Source organism: Salmo salar, chromosome ssa05 (genome assembly GCF_905237065.1).
Source record: "Salmo salar chromosome ssa05, Ssal_v3.1, whole genome shotgun sequence".
In the NCBI taxonomy this organism is placed as follows: Eukaryota; Metazoa; Chordata; class Actinopteri; order Salmoniformes; family Salmonidae; genus Salmo; species Salmo salar.
In genome coordinates this window covers 90,291,336-90,314,799 of record NC_059446.1, presented here as the reverse complement: position 1 = coordinate 90,314,799, position 23,464 = coordinate 90,291,336, and the positions used below count along the sequence as shown (strand labels likewise).

Here is a 23,464-nt window from a genome sequence, read left to right as displayed (position 1 = left end):
AACTGCTGTCATTACTACATCTAATAACCACCTCTAGGATAGGGTTTAACTGCTGTCATTACTACATCTAATAACCACCTCTAGGATAGGGTTTAACTGCTGTCATTACTACATCTAATAACCACCTCTAGGATAGGGTTTAACTGCTGTCATTACTACATCTAATAGCCACCTCTAGGATAGGGTTGAACTGCTGTCATTACTACACCTAATAACCACCTCTAGGATAGGGTTTAACTGCTGTCATTACTACATCTAATAACCACCTCTAGGATAGGGTTTAACTGCTGTCATTACTACATCTAATAACCACCTCTAGGATAGGGTTTAACTGCTGTCATTACTACATCTAATAACCACCTCTAGGATAGGGTTTAACTGCTGTCATTACTACATCTAATAACCACCTCTAGGATAGGGTTTAACTGCTGTCATTACTACATCTAATAACCACCTCTAGGATAGGGTTTAACTGCTGTCATTACTACATCTAATAGCCACCTCTAGGATAGGGTTGAACTGCTGTCATTACTACACCTAATAGCCACCTCTAGGATAGGGTTGAACTGCTGTCATTACTACACCTAATAACCACCTCTAGGATAGGGTTTAACTGCTGTCATTACTACATCTAATAACCACCTCTAGGATAGGGTTTAACTGCTGTCATTACTACATCTAATAACCACCTCTAGGATAGGGTTTAACTGCTGTCATTACTACATCTAATAACCACCTCTAGGACAGGGTTTAACTGCTGTCATTACTACATCTAATAACCACCTCTAGGATAGCGTTTAACTGCTGTCATTACTACATCTAATAACCACCTCTAGGATAGGGTTGAACAAATTGTGTTTTTTATTGTTGAAAGATGAGACTTAGGCTATATCCTCAAATGGTGAGTATTGGCATTCCTCTTTGAAAGCTTGGCTGGTGTTATCTTAACAGTCCTGTAACCATTTCTGGCGTTTTAAATGAATGACATATATTAAACATTGTAAATGTAAACATATCATTTTGAAATAATGGATGGTCAGTACTTGCATCCATAGCTCTATCTATTCAGATTTTTATTTTCCAAAATAGAGGTGGGGTGAGCGTTGTTATTGTATCCCCTGTGGATTGGCCCTTTAAAGACTACGTTGGACTGAGATTGTGTGTTCTGTTCACATGATTTCTATTCTTATTTATTGTCTAGTGGGGCTGTACAGACTGGGAGAGGGAGAGAGGGACAGAGAGGGAGAGAGGGACAGAGAGAGAGAGAGAGAGAGAGAGAGAGAGAGGGAGAGAGAGAGAGCGGGGAGAGAGAGAGAGAGAGAGAGAGAGAGGGGAGAGAGAGAGAGAGAGAGAGAGAGAGAGAGGGAGAGAGAAAGAGGGGGAGAGAGAGGGGGGGAGAGAGAAAGAGAGAGAGGGGGGAGAGAGAGAGGGAGAGAGAGAGAGAGAGAGAGAGAGAGAGAGGGGGAGAGAGAGAGTGAGTGAGGGGGAGAGGGAGGGAGGGAGAGAGAGAGAGAGAGAGAGAGAGAGAGAGAGAGAGGGGGGAGAGAGGGGGGAGAGAGAGAGTGAGGGGGGAGGGAGGGAGAGAGAGAGAGAGGGGAGGAGAGAGAGAGAGAGAGAGAGAGAGAGAGAGGGACAGAGAGAGAGAGAGAGCGAGAGAGAGACTGGTTCAACATCTAGTACTATGGCACCATCTTGTGGCCTTGTCAGTAACAACACACTGTGATCCTGTCGCTGTGATGTTTGAGGGATATCTCAGTGGGTTGTAAAGGATTTAAAAGCTGGATAGATCTGTAGTAATAGGCTACTATGTCTACATGTACGAATTGACCAGAATATCTACAATATTGTAAAATCGTGTCATTGTAAATTTACCATGGAAATTAGGCATAAGTTAAGGAATAACAAATTACATTCATCACCTCTGTTGTTTTGGTGTGACCTGACCTCGATGTTTAAAGCTGCAATATGTCACTTTTTGGCCGACCCGACCAAATTCACATAGAAAGGTCAGTTATAGATCTGTGATTCTCATTGAAAACAAGTCTAAGAAGCTGTAGATGTGTTCTATGTGCGCTATGTCTATGATTCCCGTTCTTAAGTTTTGTTTTTGTGTCTTTTACTTTCGGTTTTGTACACCAGATTCAAACAGCTGAAAATGTAAATGTTCAGGGTTATGGAAAATATGTTTCACAGCAGTTTAGATGGTACAATGATTCTCTACACAATGACTGCTTGTTTTGTCACATGAACTGAAATTAGGCGAACTATTTGAATTTTAGCAATCAGGAAATGGTCAGAGCTTTTTCTGCATATTGCACCTTTGAGAGCATACACACTGTGAAATGTTCTGCATCGCTGTTGTCATGCAACATAATATATAGTCCACAAAACAAACATGTTTTTCTTCTTCTATCAAGATCCAACACAGGACCTCCAATTGGTCCCTTGATATCTCATTAAAAATAAATAACTTTTCAAAGTTTTAAAGGCCCAGTGCTGTGTTTTATATCTACTTTCACACTAGGTGGTTGGAAAAATACTGCGAAATTGTGAAAATTATGCAAATGCCCTTTTATTGTAAGAGCTGTTCGGAAAGACATCACCTGGTGACCGTCCCTGTGGTTAATTAGTTAATAGACCAATAAGAAAGAGAGTTCCAAACCTCTCTGCCAATAACAGCTAGTTTTCAGTTTTCACCTCCCCATTCAGACCACTCCCAGACTCCTAGCAACATTCTTGCTTGAGAAGCTGCTATTTACGAATAAGATATTTCTTTATTTTTGACCATTTTAATTTAAAATACTTGCGGTAAGGTACTTCATTGTTAACCAGAAATGATTTGATATTGAGATAAAAACGTCAGCATTGGGCCTTTAAGGTTCCATAGATTTTTTATTTGTAAATTGATTCTCTTCACTTTTTTTTGTACAGAGTTATACGTGTGCTTACGACTTGTTCCCCATTCATAACGTTTATATTCCATGCACTTGTTTTTAGTTGAGTTATTAACCCACCTGTTGCTTGTGGCGGTGCAGTTAGTGACAAGCGGTGTGACTGTGTGCGTGTGTGTTTCTATAGAAACGGCTCAACACCTGCCTTCCCATGACACCTCGGGGCTGAACACACCGTAGGAAAACGGTATGATACACAGGAGACTTCTACCGTCACCTGGGCAGAACGGGGCATAACGGGCCACGCAACCTGACTCTGCATGTGCCTTTTATGAAGTTGTTCCCGTTACATTCAGAACATTTTTACCAGGAAGTATTTACCTGAATAACATGCACGATTGAAGAACTCAGCTAAGTAGCCTAACTTTCGTTCAGGTTGCGCAGTGGACTATTTTATGCGAAGTTCAAGATGCTCATTTGAAAATGTGGACTGAATGGACCTAAAATATCCGTTAACGGCGTATCGATAATGACGACCGTCCAATCCTGTAACAGTGTGGTTTACTACGTTGAAATTGGATGCATTTTTATTTGTGTGGGGAAATGATCTAGCATAGCCTTCCATACTTTGACCCCAATCGTCATGAACTCTGAAAAGCCCAATTTTCTATCCCAACCTGTCGTGAAGAACATTTTCGTGTATCGAAATGGAGATCCCTTTTACGAGGCTCGCCGGTTAGTGGTAAACCAAAAGAGAGTGTCCAATTTTGACACTTTTCTTCGAGATGTGACGGGGGGTGTGCAGGCTCCGTTTGGAGCGGTTCGGAACATCTACACCCCTAGAATGGGACATCGGGTGGCCTGCCTGGACCATCTACAGAGCGGGGAACAATATGTCGCTGCCGGGAGAGAGAAATTCAAGAAATTGGAGTGAGTAAGATAAATGTGTGTGTGTGTGTGTGTGTAATAATTGTCTGTTGAATTAGTTAATGTATATTATTGATGTTCATTGATGTTCATTGATACTGAATGACAGACTCGCTGTCTGTGATGTTCATTGATACTGAATGACAGACTCGCTGTCTGTGATGTTCATTGATACTGAATGACAGACTCGCTGTCTGTGATGTTCATTGATACTGAATGACATACTCGCTGTCTGTGATGTTCATTGATACTGAATGACAGACTCGCTGTCTGTGATGTTCATTGATACTGAATGACAGACTCGCTGTCTGTGATGTTCATTGATACTGAATGACAGACTCGCTGTCTGTGATGTTCATTGATACTGAATGACAGACTCGCTGTCTGTGATGTTCATTGATACTGAATGACAGACTCGCTGTCTGTGATGTTCATTGATACTGAATGACAGACTCGCTGTCTGTGATGTTCATTGATACTGAATGACAGACTCGCTGTCTGTGATGTTCATTGATACTGAATGACAGACTCGCTGTCTGTGATGTTCATTGATACTGAATGACAGACTCGCTGTCTGTGATGTTCATTGATACTGAATGACAGACTCGCTGTCTGTAATGTTCATTGATACTGAATGACAGACTCGCTGTCTGTGATGTTCATTGATACTGAATGACAGACTCGCTGTCTGTGATGTTCATTGATACTGAATGACAGACTCTCTGTCTGTGATGTTCACATTTCAAGGTCGAGTTGACCTCACTTTACTGATGTTGCAATAACTATAAAATAGTGATAACCCTAATTCGAACTGTTACAGTTGGACAGTGTTCCCTAAACATGTAGGCTACTGTACCCACTATAATTATTATCTGTAAAGCAGCCTTTTATTAAAGGGTTTGTAGAGATGGCATTTGGCCCACACTCCTTATAGAATCTATTCATAGTAATTGTATCCTCATATTTTATCACTGAAAGGTTTTTTCATGATACTTGTCCCTCCATTGCAATTGCAGTTACTTAGATAGGAGCTTTGAGATGACATTGTGACATAGAGACATAGAGATGACATAGAGATGACATAGAGATGACATTGTGGCATTTGGACCACACTCCTCCTAGACCCATTATATGGCCTCCCGAGTGGCTCAGCTGTCTAAGGCACTTGCATCTCAGTGCTAGAGGCGTTACTACAGACTCTGGTTCGATCCTTGGCTGTATCACAACCGGCCGTGATCGGAAGGAGTCCCATAAGGCCACTCACAGTTGGCCTAGCGTCGTCCGGGTTAAGGGAAGGTTTTGGCCGGGGTAGGCCGTCATTGTAAAATAAGAATTTGTTCTTAGCTGATTTGCCTAGTTAAATAAAGTTTAAATAAAAAAAAAATATTCTGTAAAATTTCTGACCAATTATACCACAGATAATTGCAGTTGTGTGTATAACTTTGTCCCTCCATTGTAATTGTAGTTGAGTGTATAACTTTGTCCCTCCATTGTAATTGTAGTTGAGTGTATAACTTTGTCCCTCCATTGTAATTGTAGTTGAGTGTATAACTTTGTCCCTCCATTGTAATTGTAGTTGAGTGTATAACTTTGTCCCTCCATTGTAATTGTAGTTGAGTGTATAACTTTGTCCCTCCATTGTAATTGTAGCTGAGTGTATAACTTTGTCCCTCCATTGTAATTGTAGTTGAGTGTATAACTTTGTCCCTCCATTGTAATTGCAGTTGAGTGTATAACTTTGTCCCTCCATTGTAATTGCAGTTGTGTGTATAACTTTGTCCCTCCATTGTAATTGCAGTTATTCACAGATAGGATCCAAAAAGAAGAGGATGCTCCTTACTACTTCAGGGCAGGTGAGATGACTTGTTGTACTGTCCTCCATTCACACCACTTTACCAAGAGAAACTCACTAGACCGTGTCTTCTACTGGTCCTGGCTTGCTGGCCATGCTGTGCTGTCAATTAGACTGCAACTGTTTTGAATGATGGATGACGTTTGTCCTTCAAAAGGGAAACATGTTTTTAATTGTCAACATTCACTCACAAGATGTCCTGGTCTCTGGGTGCCTGTTTGAGAAGCCCTGGACTCTGGGTGCCTGTTTGAGAAGCCCTGGTCTCTCGGTGCCTGTTTGAGAAGCCCTGGTCTCTGGGTGCCTGTTTGAGAAGCCCTGGCCTCTGGGTGCCTGTTTGAGAAGCCCTGGTCTCTGGGTGCCTGTTTGAGAAGCACTGGCCTCTGGGTGCCTGTTTGAGAAGCACTGGCCTCTGGGTGCCTGTTTGAGAAGCCCTGGCCTCTGGGTGCCTGTTTGAGAAGCCCTGGCCTCTGGGTGCCTGTTTGAGAAGCCCTGGTCTCTGGGTGCCTGTTTGAGAAGCCCTGGCCTCTGGGTGCCTGTTTGAGAAGCCCTGGCCTCTGGGTGCCTGTTTGAGAAGCCCTGGTCTCTGGGTGACTGTTTGAGAAGCCCTGGCCTCTGGGTGCCTGTTTGAGAAGCCCTGGTCTCTGGGTGCCTGTTTGAGAAGCCCTGGCCTCTGGGTGCCTGTTTGAGAAGCCCTGGCCTCTGGGTGCCTGTTTGAGAAGCCCTGGTCTCTGGGTGCCTGTTTGAGAAGCCCTGGTCTCTGGGTGCCTGTTTGAGAAGCCCTGGTCTCTGGGTGCCTGTTTGAGAAGCCCTGGCCTCTGGGTGCCTGTTTGAGAAGCCCTGGTCTCTGGGTGCCATTTTGAGAAGCCCTGGTCTCTGGGTGACTGTTTGAGAAGCCCTGGCCTCTGGGTGCCTGTTTGCGAAGAATCAGCTATGAAAGGTGTAATGTCAGTCACCATGTTTACATGCGCACAGTATTCTGGGTAGTAGCTCATATCCCGCTTAAGGTCTTATTCGGGATTAGATGTTTACATGCACCTTTGATATCCCGCTCACGAGTATCCCTGTACCTATGAATTATCAGAATATTCCTCATTTAAATTCATATGGGTTAAATGGATTAGTAACTGAAAAATGGACACTAAAGGTGTCACACGGGTCGTATTGAGTGGACCAAGGTGCAGCAGGTAAAGTGCTCATCTTCTTATTTTATTAAAGAAAACACTTAATCAAAATAAACAAACGACAAAAACAGTCCAGTAAGGTGCACAGACTATACTAGAAACAACCACCCACAAACACAAGTGAAAACAAACACAACTAAATATGGCCTCCAATTAGAGACAACAACCACCAGCTGTCTCTAATTGGAGGTCATTACCAAAACTCACATAGAAATAGAAAAGCTAGATTTAAACATAGAAATAGGAAAACTAGAACCTAAACCCAAAATACCCAAACACACAAAACAAACACCCCCCCGCCACGCCCTGACCAACTATAATGACAAATAACCCCTTATACTGGTCAGGACGTGACTGTAGGCCAATAACATCTCACATGTAGAGTAGTATAGTATTAACTCCTGCAGAATTATGAATTTTTTGCAGTAAAATTATACAACAAATGTTAATTTAGTCTCGGGAACAGGAGTGGAGAAATATGATTTCTTTCAGCATCTCTTGAGAAAATGCGAATGCACGTTTAATGTGTTATCTTTGACTCTGTTATGCAAGCAGACATAATTTCAACCACATAAAATATTTACCCAAGACGAACTGAAGTCTTATCAGAAACGTGTTTTATCATTTTTACAGCTTTTCATTTCCTTAAAACCCGTCAAACTGATGACATTTGGACATTTTGCATGGGACTGATCTTTCCACTGTTCTGGGAGTTATTGCGTTTTCTCCCCGGTCCCTAAAAAGAAACAGACAACTTTACCAATGTTAACTAGATTACTAATGTATCCATTCTATCCATGTAAGACATTATTCTGGTCAGCACTACTTTATTTACTTTTCTCCCCGGTCCCTAAAAGGAAACAGACAACTTTACCAATGTTAACTAGATTACTAATGTATCCATTCTATCCATGTTAGACATTATTCTGGTCAGCACTACTTTATTTACTTTTCTCCCCGGTCCCTAAAAGGAAACAGACAACTTTACCAATGTTAACTAGATTACTAATGTATCCATTCTATGGATCTTAGACATTATTCTGGTCAGCACTACGTTATTGAGTTTTCTCCCCGGTCCCTAAAAGGAAACAGACAACTTTACCAATGTTAACTAGATTACTAATGTATCCATTCTGTCCATGTTAGACATTATTCTGGTCAGCACTACTTTATTTACTTTTCTCCCCGGTCCCTAAAAGGAAACAGACAACTTTACCAATGTTAACTAGATTACTAATGTATCCATTCTGTCCATGTTAGACATTATTCTGGTCAGCACTACTTTATTTACTTTTCTGGGGCAACAAGTTATGACAGAATAGAAGCTGCATGTATCTAACTATAGTTGACAAACAAATGGCCAACCAAATGTCGGAAATTACAATATGGCCTACCGAATGTCGGAAATTACAATATGGCCTACCAAATGTCGGAAATTACAATATGGCCTACCAAATGTCGGAAATTACAATATGGTCTACCAAATGTCGGAAATTACAAAATGGCCTACCAATGTCGGAAATTACAATATGGCCTACCAAATGTCGGAAATTACAAAATGGCCTACCAAATGTCGGAAATTACAATATGGTCTACCAAATGTCGGAAATTACAAAATGGCCTACCAATGTCGGAAATTACAATATGGTCTACCAAATGTCGGAAATTACAAAATGGCCTACCAAATGTCGGAAATTACAATATGGTCTACCAAATGTCGGAAATTACAAAATGGCCTACCAATGTCGGAAATTACAATATGGCCTACCAAATGTCGGAAATTACAAAATGGCCTACCAAATGTCGGAAATTACAATATGGCCACCAAATGTCGGAAATTACAATATGGCCTACCAAATGTCGGAAATTACAATATGGCCTACCAAATGTCGGAAATTACAATATGGCCTACCAAATGTGGGAAATTATAAGCAGAAACTTGTCTAAATTAGGGGTGAAAGAAGCTTAGCCAGTAGCTTAGACGGTCCAGTACGGAATATCAGCAAAATAAATTATTATGGAATTATTGTGGATGGAACTGCTACTTTTTGAAGTAATTTGTTTGACATTCAGATGAAAACATCATCACACAACACCTGTGGAACTGAGCCTGTTCAGACCGTGGAAAACAACAGTAGACAGGATAAGATGTATCCCATCTAAAATTAGCATATCCCAGGAATCTTATTTATCTCATAACTGGGATAGAAGCTTTTTGGGGGTTTATTGTAAACGGGATATGATGTTTATATGCATCAAGTCAAAAACAGAATACTTTATTATGCCGAATAATAACAGGATATTGATGTGCATGTAAACGTGGTAACCTGAATAATAACAGGATATTGATGTGCATGTAAACATGGTAACCTGAATAATAACAGGATATTGGTGTGCATGTAAACATGGTAACCTGAATAATAACAGGATATTGATGTGCATGTAAACGTGGTAACCTGAATAATAACAGGATATTGGTGTGCATGTAAACGTGGTGACCTGAATAATAACAGGATATTGGTGTGCATGTAAACGTGGTAACCTGAATAATAACAGGATATTGGTGTGCATGTAAACGTGGTGACCTGAATAATAACAGGATATTGGTGTGCATGTAAACATGGTAACCTGAATAATAACAGGATATTGGTGTGCATGTAAACGTGGTAACCTGAATAATAACAGGATATTGATGTGCATGTAAACATGGTAACCTGAATAATAACAGGATATTGGTGTGCATGTAAACGTGGTAACCTGAATAATAACAGGATATTGGTGTGCATGTAAACGTGGTAACCTGAATAATAACAGGATATTGGTGTGCATGTAAACGTGGTAACCTGAATAATAACAGGATATTGGTGTGCATGTAAACATGGTAACCTGAATAATAACAGGATATTGGTGTGCATGTAAACGTGGTAACCTGAATAATAACAGGATATTGGTGTGCATGTAAACGTGGTAACCTGAATAATAACAGGATATTGGTGTGCATGTAAACGTGGTAACCTGAATAATAACAGGATATTGGTGTGCATGTAAACGTGGTAACCTGAATAATAACAGGATATTGATGTGCATGTAAACATGGTAACCTGAATAATAACAGGATATTGGTGTGCATGTAAACGTGGTAACCTGAATAATAACAGGATATTGGTGTGCATGTAAACGTGGTAACCTGAATAATAACAGGATATTGGTGTGCATGTAAACGTGGTAACCTGAATAATAACAGGATATTGGTGTGCATGTAAACGTGGTAACCTGAATAATAACAGGATATTGGTGTGCATGTAAACGTGGTAACCTGAATAATAACAGGATATTGGTGTGCATGTAAACATGGTAACCTGAATAATAACAGGATATTGGTGTGCATGTAAACGTGGTAACCTGAATAATAACAGGATATTGGTGTGCATGTAAACATGGTAACCTGAATAATAACAGGATATTGGTGTGCATGTAAACATGGTCAGTGCTGTTTGAGAAAGAACAGCTAAGTGAGGTGAATACCAGTGTTTAGTCAAGTCCTTTGTGGTTTGTGAATAATCACTTTGTTGGCAGATCAGTGACTATGAATTACTAATGTAATGATGATAATCAACCTCCTTCAATACATATTTAATCTGGAAAAACATCTTTAAGCAATCATTGTTGGCCGCAGAGTGCCTCGTGGTCAGATATATCTTACCCCACACCGAGAGGTGGAAACACTGACGTCACACGTCCGTAGCCACCTTGTCCAGCGCTAAGGGTTTTATTTACAATCAGTTTATTTACAGAGGAGCAGCCACACGTGTCCCAAATGGCACCCTATTCCCTATGTAGTGCACCACTTTTGATCAGGGCCCATAGTGCTCTGGCCAAAAAAAATAGGGCACTATAGAGGGAATAGGGTGCCATTTGGGACACAACCACTGCATGAGTTCTGTTCTAATCATGACTAGTGGAGGTTTAATAGGCCAGTCTATTTATGAGAGCCACACTCACCACTGTCATGTTCCTCTGATTGGTTCAATTAAAGAGGCCCTCAAACAACACTCACAACCCTGGCTGTGACCAAACAGCCCGCCACACTTAAGAGGAAGTAGGGCTAGGATGGACTGTTAACTGGGTTTAGGACTGTTCCTGCCACCATGGACTGTAAGCTAGGTTCAGGACTGTTCCTGCCATCATGGACTGTAAGCTAGGTTCAGGACTGTTCCTGCCACCATGGACTGTAAGCTAGGTTCACGACTGTTCCTGCCATCATGGACTGTAAGCTAGGTTCAGGACTGTTCCTGCCATCATAGACTGTAAGCTAGGTTCAGGACTGTAAGCTAGGTTCAGGACTGTTGCTGCCATCATAGACTGTAAGCTAGGTTCAGGACTGTTCCTGCCACCATAGACTGTAAGCTAGGTTCAGGACTGTTGCTGCCACCATAGACTGTAAGCTAGGTTCAGGACTGTAAGCTAGGTTCAGGACTGTAAGCTAGGTTCAGGACTGTTGCTGCCACCATAGACTGTAAGCTAGGTTCAGGACTGTAAGCTAGGTTCAGGACTGTTGCTGCCATTATGGCGCATCGGTCAGAATGCAATGAACAAGGATGTGGAGGACAAGGATGTGGAGGACAAGGATGTGGAGAACCAGGACGTGGAGAACAAGGACGTGGGGAACAAGGACGTGGGGAACAAGGACGTGGAGAACAAGGACGTGGGGAACAAGAACGTGGGGAACAAGGACGTGGAGGTCTGAAAGGGAGATAAAGAATGGAAACATTAGGAACACATGACAAAGTAGTGCCAGAGGGTTATCCTACCAAGCAGGTCTGAGGAGTTAGAGACGTAACGTTGATCAACTCTTGTGTCCAACACAGGATAACCGGTCAATCGAACGTGGCTCACCTTTTAGCCAGGTACATTTCTATGGCACTGAAACCTGCAGAACTAACCTGATCCAGGGCAGGCTAATTCAGGGCTGACTCCATTTATCCTGCATTCAGAACTAACCTGCTCCAGGGCTGGCTAACTCAAGGCTAACTCCATTTATCCTGCATTCAGAACTAACCTGCTCCAGGGCAGGCAAACTCAGGTCTAACTCCATTTATCCTGCATTCAGAACTAACCTGTTCCAGGCCAGGCTAACTCAGGTCTAACTCCATTTATCCTGCATTCAGAACTAACCTGATCCAGGGCAGGCTAATTCAGGTCTAACTCCATTTATCCTGCATTCAGAACTAACCTGCTCCAGGCCAGGCTAACTCAGGTCTAACTCCATTGATCCTGCATTCAGAACTAACCTGTTCCAGGGCAGGCTAACTCAGGTCTAACTCCATTTATCCTGCATTCAGAACTAACCTGTTCCAGGCCAGGCTAACTCAGGGTTAACTCCATTTATCCTGCATTCAGAACTAACCTGTTCCAGGGCAGGCTAACTCAGGTCTAACTCCATTTATCCTGCATTCAGAACTAACCTGTTCCAGGCCAGGCTAACTCAGGGTTAACTCCATTTATCCTGCATTCAGAACTAACCTGCTCCAGGCCAGGCTAACTCAGGGTTAACTCCATTTATCCTGCATTCAGAACTAACCTGCTCCAGGGCAGGCTAACTCAGGTCTAACTCCATTTATCCTGCATTCAGAACTAACCTGGTCTAGGGCAGGCTAACTCCATTTATCCTGCATTCAGAACTAACCTGGTCTAGGGCAGGCTAACTCCATTTATCCTGCATTCAGAACTAACCTGCTCCAGGGCAGGCTAACTCAGGGTTAACTCCATTTATCCTGCATTCAGAACTAACCTGGTCTAGGGCAGGCTAACTCCACTTACCCTGAATGAAATGACTAAGCCATGAGTTGAGGACCAATGAAAGCAGATTCCCTCCCGCTTGCAAAGATTGCATCATCCCCCTGATTTGAGGAAGATGGCTAATTAAATATTTTATTAATCCAATGTTTTGTGTTTTAAAATAGTGATATTAAAATATCTATTACACATTTAGTCATGAAAGAACACAAAAACAAAGCAGGTATTAATGATAAGTAATAAACTAAAAACGACACTTATAAAAGCCCTTTTCTTTCATTTTGATTTCAGCACAAATTAAAATGTGGCACTGACTCTCCAATGGATTGATGTTTCAGCATTGTCTCAATGAGGAGTTCTGACTCTCCAATGGATTGATGTTTCAGCATTGTCTCAATGAGGAGTTCTGACTCTCCAATGGATTGATGTTTCAGCATTGTCTCAATGAGGAGTTCTGACTCTCCAATGGATTGATGTTTCAGCATTGTCTCAATGAGGAGTTCTGACTCTCCAATGGATTGATGTTTCAGCATTGTCTCAATGAGGAGTTCTGACTCTCCAGTGGATTGATGTTTCAGCATTGTCTCAATGAGGAGTTCTGACTCTCCAGTGGATTGATGTTTCAGCATTGTCTCAATGAGGAGTTCTGACTCTCCAGTGGATTGATGTTTCAGCATTGTCTCAATGAGGAGTTCTGACTCTCCAATGGATTGATGTTTCAGCATTGTCTCAATGAAGCGTTTGGTGTTCGACTAGCCATATGCGACATAAACGCGCAGTTACAAGCCTGCTAGAGTTAGCGGCAGGCGGACAAGCACCATCGTAGTATAGATGAAGCCTGAGCTGGAATGTGAAGCTAACTGAAGCTGATTAGCTTTAGAAAACTCAGATCTAGCTTGCTTCACAGGATACCCTCTGGTGACTGTGGGGAACAGGCTTAAAATCCAACAACCAACTGAGGAGACTGCCAGGATAAACATAAAAGGAGAAATTAGCATGATCAAACATAACATGGCTATTAAAGGGATATAATGTAGGTTAGGGATATAACGTAGGTTATTAAAGGGATATAACGTAGGCTATTAAAGGGATATAACGTAGGCTATTAAAGGGATATAACGTAGGTTATTAAAGGGATATAACGTATGCTATTAAAGGGATATAACGTATGCTATTAAAGGGATTTAACGTAGGCTATTAAAGGGATATAATGTAGGTTATTAAAGGGATATAACGTAGGCTATTAAAGGGATATAACGTAGGTTAGGGATATAACGTAGGTTATTAAAGGGATATAACGTAGGCTATTAAAGGGATATAACGTAGGCTATTAAAGGGATATAACGTAGGTTATTAAAGGGATATAACGTATGCTATTAAAGGGATATAACGTATGCTATTAAAGGGATTTAACGTAGGCTATTAAAGGGATATAACGTAGGCTATTAAAGGGATATAATGTAGGCTATTAAAGGAATATAACGTAGACTATTAAAGGGATATAACATAGGCTATTAAAGGGATATAACGTAGGTTATTAAAGGGATATAATGTAGGCTATTAAAGGGATATAACGTAGGTTATTAAAGGGATATAACGTAGGCTATTAAAGGGATATAATGTAGGCTATTAAAGGGATATAACGTAGGTTATTAAAGGGATATAATGTAGGTTATTAAAGGGATATAACGTAGGCTATTAAAGGGATATAATGTAGGTTATTAAAGGGATATAACGTAGGCTATTAAAGGGATATAATGTAGGCTATTAAAGGGATATAACGTACGCTATTAAAGGGATATAATGTAGGCTATTAAAGGGATATAACGTAGGCTATTAAAGGGATATAACGTAGGCTATTAAAGGGATATAACGTAGGCTATTAAAGGGATATAACGTAGGTTATTAAAGGGATATAACGTACGCTATTAAAGGGATATAACGTAGGCTATTAAAGGGATATAACATAGGCTATTAAAGGGATATAATGTAGGCTATTAAAGGGATATAACGTAGGTTATTAAAGGGATATAACGTACGCTATTAAAGGGATATAACGTAGGCTATTAAAGGGATTTAACGTAGGTTATTAAAGGGATATAACGTAGGCTATTAAAGGGATATAATGTAGGTTATTTAAGGGATATAACGTAGGCTATTAAAGGGATATAATGTAGGTTATTAAAGGGATATAATGTAGGCTATTAAAGGGATATAACGTACGCTATTAAAGGGATATAACGTAGGCTATTAAAGGGATATAACGTAGGCTATTAAAGGGATATAACGTAGGCTATTAAAGGGATATAGCGTAGGTTATTAAAGGGATATAACGTACGCTATTAAAGGGATATAACGTAGTCTATTAAAGGGATATAACGTAGGTTATTAAAGGGATATAATGTAGGCTATTAAAGGGATATAATGTAGGCTATTAAAGGGATATAACGTAGGCTATTAAAGGGATATAATGTAGGTTATTAAAGGGATATAATGTAGGCTATTAAAGGGATATAACGTAGGCTATTAAAGGGATATAACGTAGGCTATTAAAGGGATATAACGTAGGCTATTAAAGGGATATAATGTAGGCTATTAAAGGGATATAATGTAGGTTATTAAAGGGATATAATGTAGGCTATTAAAGGGATATAACGTAGGCTATTAAAGGGATATAATGTAGGCTATTAAAGGGATATAACGTAGGTTATTAAAGGGATATAATGTAGGCTATTAAAGGGATATAATGTAGGCTATTAAAGGGATATAACGTAGGCTATTAAAGGGATATAACGTAGGCTATTAAAGGGATATAATGTAGGCTACCGCATATACTGTACATATAAACATTTAGGATTTATATTTCTCCAATCAGTATAATAACAAAGGGCACTTACGTCATCATATCACACCGAATGGAAGGATAGGGCCGCCCCATGGCATCACCAACATCAACTGAACTGGTAGAGAGGAAGAAGCGTGCAGCTTATATGGGGAAACAGAGGACTCAGAAAGGTAGAGGAGAGGTAGAGGAGAAAGGTAAACAGAAAGGTAGAGGAGAGGTAGAGGAGAAAGGGAAACAGAAAGGTAAACAGACAGGTAGAGGTAGAGGAGAAAGGTAAACAGAAAGGTAGAGGAGAAAGGTAGAGGAGAAAGGTAAACAGAAAGGTAGAGGAGAAAGGTAAACAGAAAGGTAGAGGAGAGGTGGAGGAGAAAGGTAAACAGAAAGGTAGAGGAGAGGTAGAGGAGAAAGGTAAACAGACAGGTAGAGGAGAGGTAGAGGAGAAAGGTAAACAGACAGGTAGAGGTGAGGTAGAGGAGAAAGGTAAACAGACAGGTAGAGGTGAGGTAGAGGAGAAAGGTAAACAGACAGGTAGAGGTAGAGGAGAAAGGTAAACAGAAAGGTAGAGGTGAGGTAGAGGAGAAAGGTAAACAGAAAGGTAGAGGAGAGGTGGAGGAGAAAGGTAAACAGAAAGGTAGAGGAGAGGTAGAGGAGAAAGGTAAACAGAAAGGTAGAGGTAGAGGAGAAAGGTAAACAGAAAGGTAGAGGAGAAAGGTAAACAGAAAGGTAGAGGAGAGGTGGAGGAGAAAGGTAAACAGAAAGGTAGAGGAGAGGTAGAGGAGAAAGGTAAACAGAAAGGTAGAGGTAGAGGAGAAAGGTAAACAGAAAGGTAGAGGAGAAAGGTAAACAGAAAGGTAGAGGAGAGGTGGAGGAGAAAGGTAAACAGAAAGGTAGAGGAGAGGTAGAGGAGAAAGGTAAACAGAAAGGTAGAGGTAGAGGAGAAAGGTAAACAGAAAGGTAGAGGAGAAAGGTAAACAGAAAGGTAGAGGAGAGGTGGAGGAGAAAGGTAAACAGAAAGGTAGAGGAGAGGTAGAGGAGAAAGGTAAACAGACAGGTAGAGGAGAAAGGTAAACAGAAAGGTAAACAGACAGGTAGAGGAGAGGTAGAGGAGAAAGGTAAACAGACAGGTAGAGGTAGAGGAGAAAGGTAAACAGGCAGGTAGAGGTAGAGGTAGAGGAGAAAGGTAAACAGACAGGTAGAGGAGAGGTAGAGGAGAAAGGTAAACAGAAAGGTAAACAGACAGGTAGAGGAGAAAGGTAAACAGAAAGGTAGAGGAGAGGTAGAGGAGAAAGGTAAACAGACAGGTAGAGGAGAGGTAGAGGAGAAAGGTAAACAGACAGGTAGAGGTGAGGTAGAGGAGAAAGGTAAACAGACAGGTAGAGGTGAGGTAGAGGAGAAAGGTAAACAGACAGGTAGAGGTAGAGGAGAAAGGTAAACAGAAAGGTAGAGGTGAGGTAGAGGAGAAAGGTAAACAGAAAAGTAGAGGAGAGGTGGAGGAGAAAGGTAAACAGAAAGGTAGAGGAGAGGTAGAGGAGAAAGGTAAACAGACAGGTAGAGGTAGAGGAGAAAGGTAAACAGAAAGGTAGAGGAGAAAGGTAAACAGAAAGGTGGAGGAGAAAGGTAAACAGAAAGGTAGAGGAGAGGTAGAGGAGAAAGGTAAACAGTAAGGTAGAGGAGAGGTAGAGGAGAAAGGTAAACAGAAAGGTAAACAGGCAGGTAGAGGTAGAGGAGAAAGGTAAACAGAAAGGTAAACAGACAGGTAGAGGTGAGGTAGAGGAGAAAGATAAACAGACAGGTAGAGGTGAGGTAGAGGAGAAAGGTAAACAGAAAGGTAAACAGATAGGTAGAGGAGAAAGGTAAACAGACAGGTAGAGGAGAGGAAGAGGAGAGGTAGAGGAGAAAGGTAAACAGACAGGTAGAGGTGAGGTAGAGGAGAAAGGTAAACAGAAAGGTAGAGGAGAAAGGTAAACAGACAGGTAGAGGAGAAAGGTAAACAGACAGGTAGAGGAGAAAGGTAAACAGACAGGTTTACCTTTCAGTTGTAGATCTAGTATCTCAGTCAGTTGTAGATCTAGTATCTCAGTCAGTTGTAGATCTAGTATCTCAGTCAGACAGGTAGAGGAGAGGTAGAGGAGAAAGGTAAACAGAAAGGTAGAGGAGAGGTAGAGGAGAAAGGTAAACAGACAGGTAGAGGAGAGGTAGAGGAGAAAGGTAAACAGACAGGTAGAGGTGAGGTAGAGGAGAAAGGTAAACAGACAGGTAGAGGTGAGGTAGAGGAGAAAGGTAAACAGACAGGTAGAGGTAGAGGAGAAAGGTAAACAGAAAGGTAGAGGTGAGGTAGAGGAGAAAGGTAAACAGAAAGGTAGAGGAGAGGTAGAGGAGAAAGGTAAACAGAAAAGTAGAGGAGAGGTGGAGGAGAAAGGTAAACAGAAAGGTAGAGGTGAGGTAGAGGAGAAAGGTAAACAGAAAAGTAGAGGAGAGGTAGAGGAGAAAGGTAAACAGAAAGGTAGAGGAGAAAGGTAAACAGAAAGGTAAACAGAAAGGTAGAGGAGAGGTGGAGGAGAAAGGTAAACAGAAAGGTAGAGGAGAGGTAGAGGAGAAAGATAAACAGACAGGTAGAGGTGAGGTAGAGGAGAAAGGTAAACAGACAGGTAGAGGAGAGGAAGAGGAGAGGTAGAGGAGAAAGGTAAACAGAAAGGTAAACAGACAGGTAGAGGTGAGGTAGAGGAGAAAGATAAACAGACAGGTAGAGGTGAGGTAGAGGAGAAAGGTAAACAGACAGGTAGAGGAGAGGAAGAGGAGAGGTAGAGGAGAAAGGTAAACAGACAGGTAGAGGTGAGGTAGAGGAGAAAGGTAAACAGAAAGGTAGAGGAGAAAGGTAAACAGACAGGTAGAGGAGAAAGGTAAACAGACAGGTAGAGGAGAAAGGTAAACAGACAGGTTTACCTTTCAGTTGTAGATCTAGTATCTCAGTCAGTTGTAGATCTAGTATCTCAGTCAGTTGTAGATCTAGTATCTCAGTCAGACAGGTAGAGGAGAGGTAGAGGAGAAAGGTAAACAGACAGGTAGAGGTAGAGGAGAAAGGTAAACAGACAGGTAGAGGTGAGGTAGAGGAGAAAGGTAAACAGACAGGTAGAGGTGAGGTAGAGGAGAAAGGTAAACAGAAAGGTAAACAGACAGGTAGAGGTGAGGTAGAGGAGAGGAAGAGGAGAGGTAGAGGAGAAAGGTAAACAGACAGGTAGAGGTGAGGAGAAAGGTAAACAGACAGGTAGAGGTGAGGTGATTACAGGAGAGTTGAACAGGTGTGGAGGGAAGGGTGTGGCCTAGGGAGATTGGAAGCCTGTAGGAGTGGCATGACCCTTCACAACACACACACCCACACGGCTAAATGTAACAGTATAGCTTCCGTCCCTCTCCTTGCCCCTACCTGGGCTCAAACCAGGGACCCTCTGCACACATCAACAACTGCCTCCCACGAAGCATCATTACCCACCACTCCACACAAGCCGCGGTAATTTCCGGACTATTAAGCGCACCTGAATATAAGCCGCACCCACTGAATTTAAAAAATATATTATTTTGAATATAAATAAGCCGCACATGTCTATAAGCCGCAGGTGCCTACCGGTACATTGAAACAAATGAACTTTACACAGGCTTTAACGAAACACGGCTTGTAACAAAAATAAATAGGCTTTAACGAAACACGGCTTGTAACAAAAAATTAGCAGTAAGCTTTAGTTGTCTTTTTGCACTGAGTCAATTCCTCACGCTGCTGTTTCCAATGTCTTATCATCGACTCATTAAGACCAAGCTCCCGTGCAGCAGCTCTATTTCCTTTTCCAACAGCCAGATCAATCGCCTTCAACTTGAAAGCTGCATCATATGCATTTCTCTGTGTCTTTGCCATGATGAGGGTGACAAAATGACTATCGTAATCAGAATGATGGGAAGTTTGAGAGCGCTCGATTTAATCTAAACAGTAAACAAAAAAGTTGTTTGACCTTAACCCGTTCGGCAATTTCATTGGTCTAATGAAAGCTTCATGCCGCCAAAAAACTGTGCACGTCACAGAATGCGGGAAAAATCCATATATTAGCCGCGTCATTGTTTAAGCCGCGAGGTTCAAAGCTGGGAAAAAAGTTGCGGCTTATAGTCCGGAATTTACGGTACTTCAAGGTCTCAGAGCGAGTGACCTCACCGATTGAAACACTATTAGCGCCCACATCGCTAACTAGCCTGCCATTTCACACCGGTTACATAAACACCAGACAACCCACTGACAACCTACTGACAACCCACTGACAACCCACTGACAAAACCCACTGACAACCCACTGACAACCCAGTGACAACCCACTGACAACCCACTGACAACCTACTGACAACCCACTGACAAGCCACTGACAACCCACTGACAATCCACTGACAACCTACTGACAAGCCACTGACAACCCACTGACAACCCACTGACAATCCACTGACAACCTACTGACAAGCCACTGACAAGCCACTGACAACCCACTGACAACCCACTGACAACCCACTGACAACCTACTGACAACCTACTGACAACCCACTGGGCTCTAAGGCTTTGCTCCTCAGAGAGGGTTGTCAGGACACACAATAGACTGCTCTCTCTCTCACCAGGGAAGAGGTTTATATTGGTTCAAAAATGGGTTCTCTTTTTTGTAGTTGATGAATGCTCAAAATGAGATGTTTTAGTGTTCACCTTAGGGAGATATTATGTATATTGCCCAGTACATTTTACGTTAGTCAAATAACCAATCAATCTGGGGCGGCAGGTAGCCTAGTGGTTAGAGTGTTGGTCCAGTAACAGAAAGGTTGCTGGTTTGAATCCCAGAGCTGACAAGGTAAAAATCTGTCGTTCTGCCCCTGAACAAGGCAGTTAACCCACTGTTCCCCGGTAGGCCGTCATTGTAAATAAGAATTTGTTCTTAACTGACCTGCCTGGTTAAATAAAGCTCTTCTCCACTTTTAGCCTTATCCACAGGCTAAACCGGTGCCCCAGAGTCGAATCATTGTATCAGCAAGATTCCTGAAACCCATCAAAGAGCCCTGTGCCATTTTGTAAGTTCAACTTGTTGTGTGCATTTGTCCCTGTGTGAATGTGTCTGTGTATTGTGTTAATATACAAGTAGAACCTACTACATCATCACAGTTGTTTGTGATTGACATTGATCTGAACTGGTGCATGATGTTAATTGTGTTATAATTAACCAATAAGGCCCGAGGGGGTGTGGTATATGGCCATTATACCACGGCTAAGGGCTGCTCTTAAGCACGACGCAACGCAGAGTGTCTGGATACAGCCCTTAACCATGGTATATTGGCCATATATCACAAAGCCTTACTGCTATTATAAACTGGTTACTAACGTAATTAGAGCAGTGGAAAAAGACATGTTTTTGTCATACCCGTGATATACGGTCTGATATACCACGGCTGTCAGCCAATCAGCATTCAGGGCTCCAACCACCCAGTTTATAATTACATTGAACATTTTGAGTAATTTAGCAGACGCTCTTATCCAGAGCATTGGTCTGAAGATAGCTAGGTGAGCCAGCCAGGTACGACAGTCGTAGTAAGTATGTTATGTGTTCTGATTGTGAAGAGTTCTGATTCTCTTGGCAGTGTGGTAGCGAATGGTGATGTGTTGAACCCAGCGTTAAGGCTGCTGATACCCCAGCGGATACTGGGCCAATACGACAGGGTTCTGGAGATGATCACTGACAAAATGGGTTTGAGAATCCTGGGGTGTGTACGAAGGTACCAAACGTCATTGGTTACACTTTAATAGATGTTTTAAGTTTCATCAACTTTTGGGGTGCAGTTTCCCAGACACAGATTAAACCTAGTCCAGGACTGAAAAGCATACTCAATGGGGATTCTCCAATCAAATACATTTTTTTGGTTCAGGATTAGGCTTTATCTGTGTCTGGGAAACTCGCCCTGTGAGTTTCATTATCAACATCAGATTAGATCTGGTTTATAATGTCTTCTTCTTCTTTTCCCTAAATGACTGTGATGTGTGCGTTGTTCTTTTTACAGCCTTTACACCTTTGATGGAAATCATGTGAATGAAGGAAAGGACTTGGAGAGTGGACAGTTTTACGTGGCTGTTGGGAGAGACAAGTTTAAAAGACTTCCTTACAGTGACCTTCTGTTCACCAAACCAAGGGGCGTACGAAGGACTACAGGGTAAATATCTCAGAAGGCTTCTGACTCATGGATTGTTCCTTTATTCATTCCTTACTTCATTCATTGTTCTCTCCTTTTTCTTTACTCTCTCCCTCGCCGTCACAAAAGTGTCTTACACTTGATGTGTGAAACACAATGCATTTTAGACTGTTGGTTTTCTGTTTCCTGTCAATCATCTGATCTTTCTTACACATTCTGTTTTGTTTTTCCAGATCCAAAGCTTCCTCATTACCGCCCATATACACATCTGGAAAGCAAAACAGAAACAGTGTAAGTATTGTCTTGAAAAGCCAACTTGAAAAGCCAACTTGAAAAGCCAACTTCTTTGAGAATGAGCTCTTATTCTTTCTTTCTGTGAGCAAGTCTTCTTTATAAAACAGTTGACTTATCTAATGTTGACTCTGCTTTATCAATCCATATGTCACGCTCTGACCTAGGAGAGCTGTGTTTTCTCTGTTTAGTTAGGTCAGGGTGTGATAGGTGGGTGGAAATTCTATGTTTTCGTTTTCTATGTTTTGGCCAGGTATGGTTTCCAATCAGAGGCAGCTGTCTATGGTTGTCTCTGATTGGAAGCCATACTTAGGCAGCCTGTTTTTCCTGTGTTGTTGTGGGTAGTTGTTTTCTGTTTAGTCAAGTGTACCTGACGGAACTGTTGGCTGTCGTTTTGTTGTTTTGGTTAAGTGTTTCATTAAAGTAAAGTATGAGCACTCTACACGCTGCGCCTTGGTCCCCTTTATATGACCCGCGTTACACCATCAGAATAAACATCAAGACCAACACAATATTCCTCTTCAATATAAAGCACTTGGTGACATGTTCTTAGGACTATATGAATGCAATGTGATTGACTGATTCTATATCTCACTCTAGTTGACGGTACACCACAGTAAGTCTATGTGGCGGTGCAGAGAGCCAGCAGACTCCAAGATATCTACGCATGACAAAGACCGCACGTTGTCCATCGCCAGGCAGATCTCCCAGCAGAGACTCATGACCCTCAGGAAGAGGAGGAGTGGCCTCAGCATCTCCCTGGGAACACAGGACAACGGTAGGAACGGCCCCTGACTGACTGAGATACTAGATCTACAACTGACTGAGATACTAGATCTACAACTGACTGAGATACTAGATCTACAACTGACTGAGATACTAGATCTACAACTGACTGAGATACTAGATCTACGACTGACTGAGATACTAGATCTACAACTGACTGAGATACTAGATCTACAACTGACTGAGATACTAGATCTACGACTGACTGAGATACTAGATCTACGACTGACTGAGATACTAGATCTATAACTGACTGAGATACTAGATCTACGACTGACTGAGATACTAGATCTACGACTGACTGAGATACTAGATCTACAACTGACTGAGATACTAGATCTACAATTGACTGAGATACTACATCTACAACTGACTGAGATACTAGATCTACAATTGACTGAGATACTACATCTACAACTGACTGAGATACTAGATCTACAACTGACTGAGATACTAGATCTACAACTGACTGAGATACTACATCTACAACTGACTGAGATACTAGATCTACAACTGACTGAGATACTAGATCTACAACTGACTGAGATACTAGATCTACAACTGACTGAGATACTAGATCTACAACTGACTGAGATACTAGATCTACAACTGACTGAGATACTAGATCTACGACTGACTGAGATACTAGATCTACGACTGACTGAGATACTAGATCTACGACTGACTGAGATACTAGA

At 41.7% G+C, this 23,464-nt stretch overlaps 1 protein-coding gene across 1 annotated transcript in view; it reads left to right on the top strand.

The window, feature by feature from the left end:
- The first annotated feature begins 3,055 nt into the window (after positions 1-3,055).
- Positions 3,056-23,464, top strand: part of LOC106592327 (doublecortin domain-containing protein 2) — a 41,575-nt gene continuing 21,166 nt past the window's right edge. Inside the window, exons 1-7 of the mRNA XM_045717776.1 lie at positions 3,056-3,821; positions 5,617-5,671; positions 20,491-20,579; positions 21,144-21,278; positions 21,561-21,710; positions 21,923-21,980; positions 22,581-22,758. Coding sequence (XP_045573732.1) covers positions 3,535-3,821; positions 5,617-5,671; positions 20,491-20,579; positions 21,144-21,278; positions 21,561-21,710; positions 21,923-21,980; positions 22,581-22,758 — 952 coding nt within the window. The 5' untranslated portion in view covers positions 3,056-3,534. The remainder of the gene's footprint in view (positions 3,822-5,616; positions 5,672-20,490; positions 20,580-21,143; positions 21,279-21,560; positions 21,711-21,922; positions 21,981-22,580; positions 22,759-23,464) is intronic.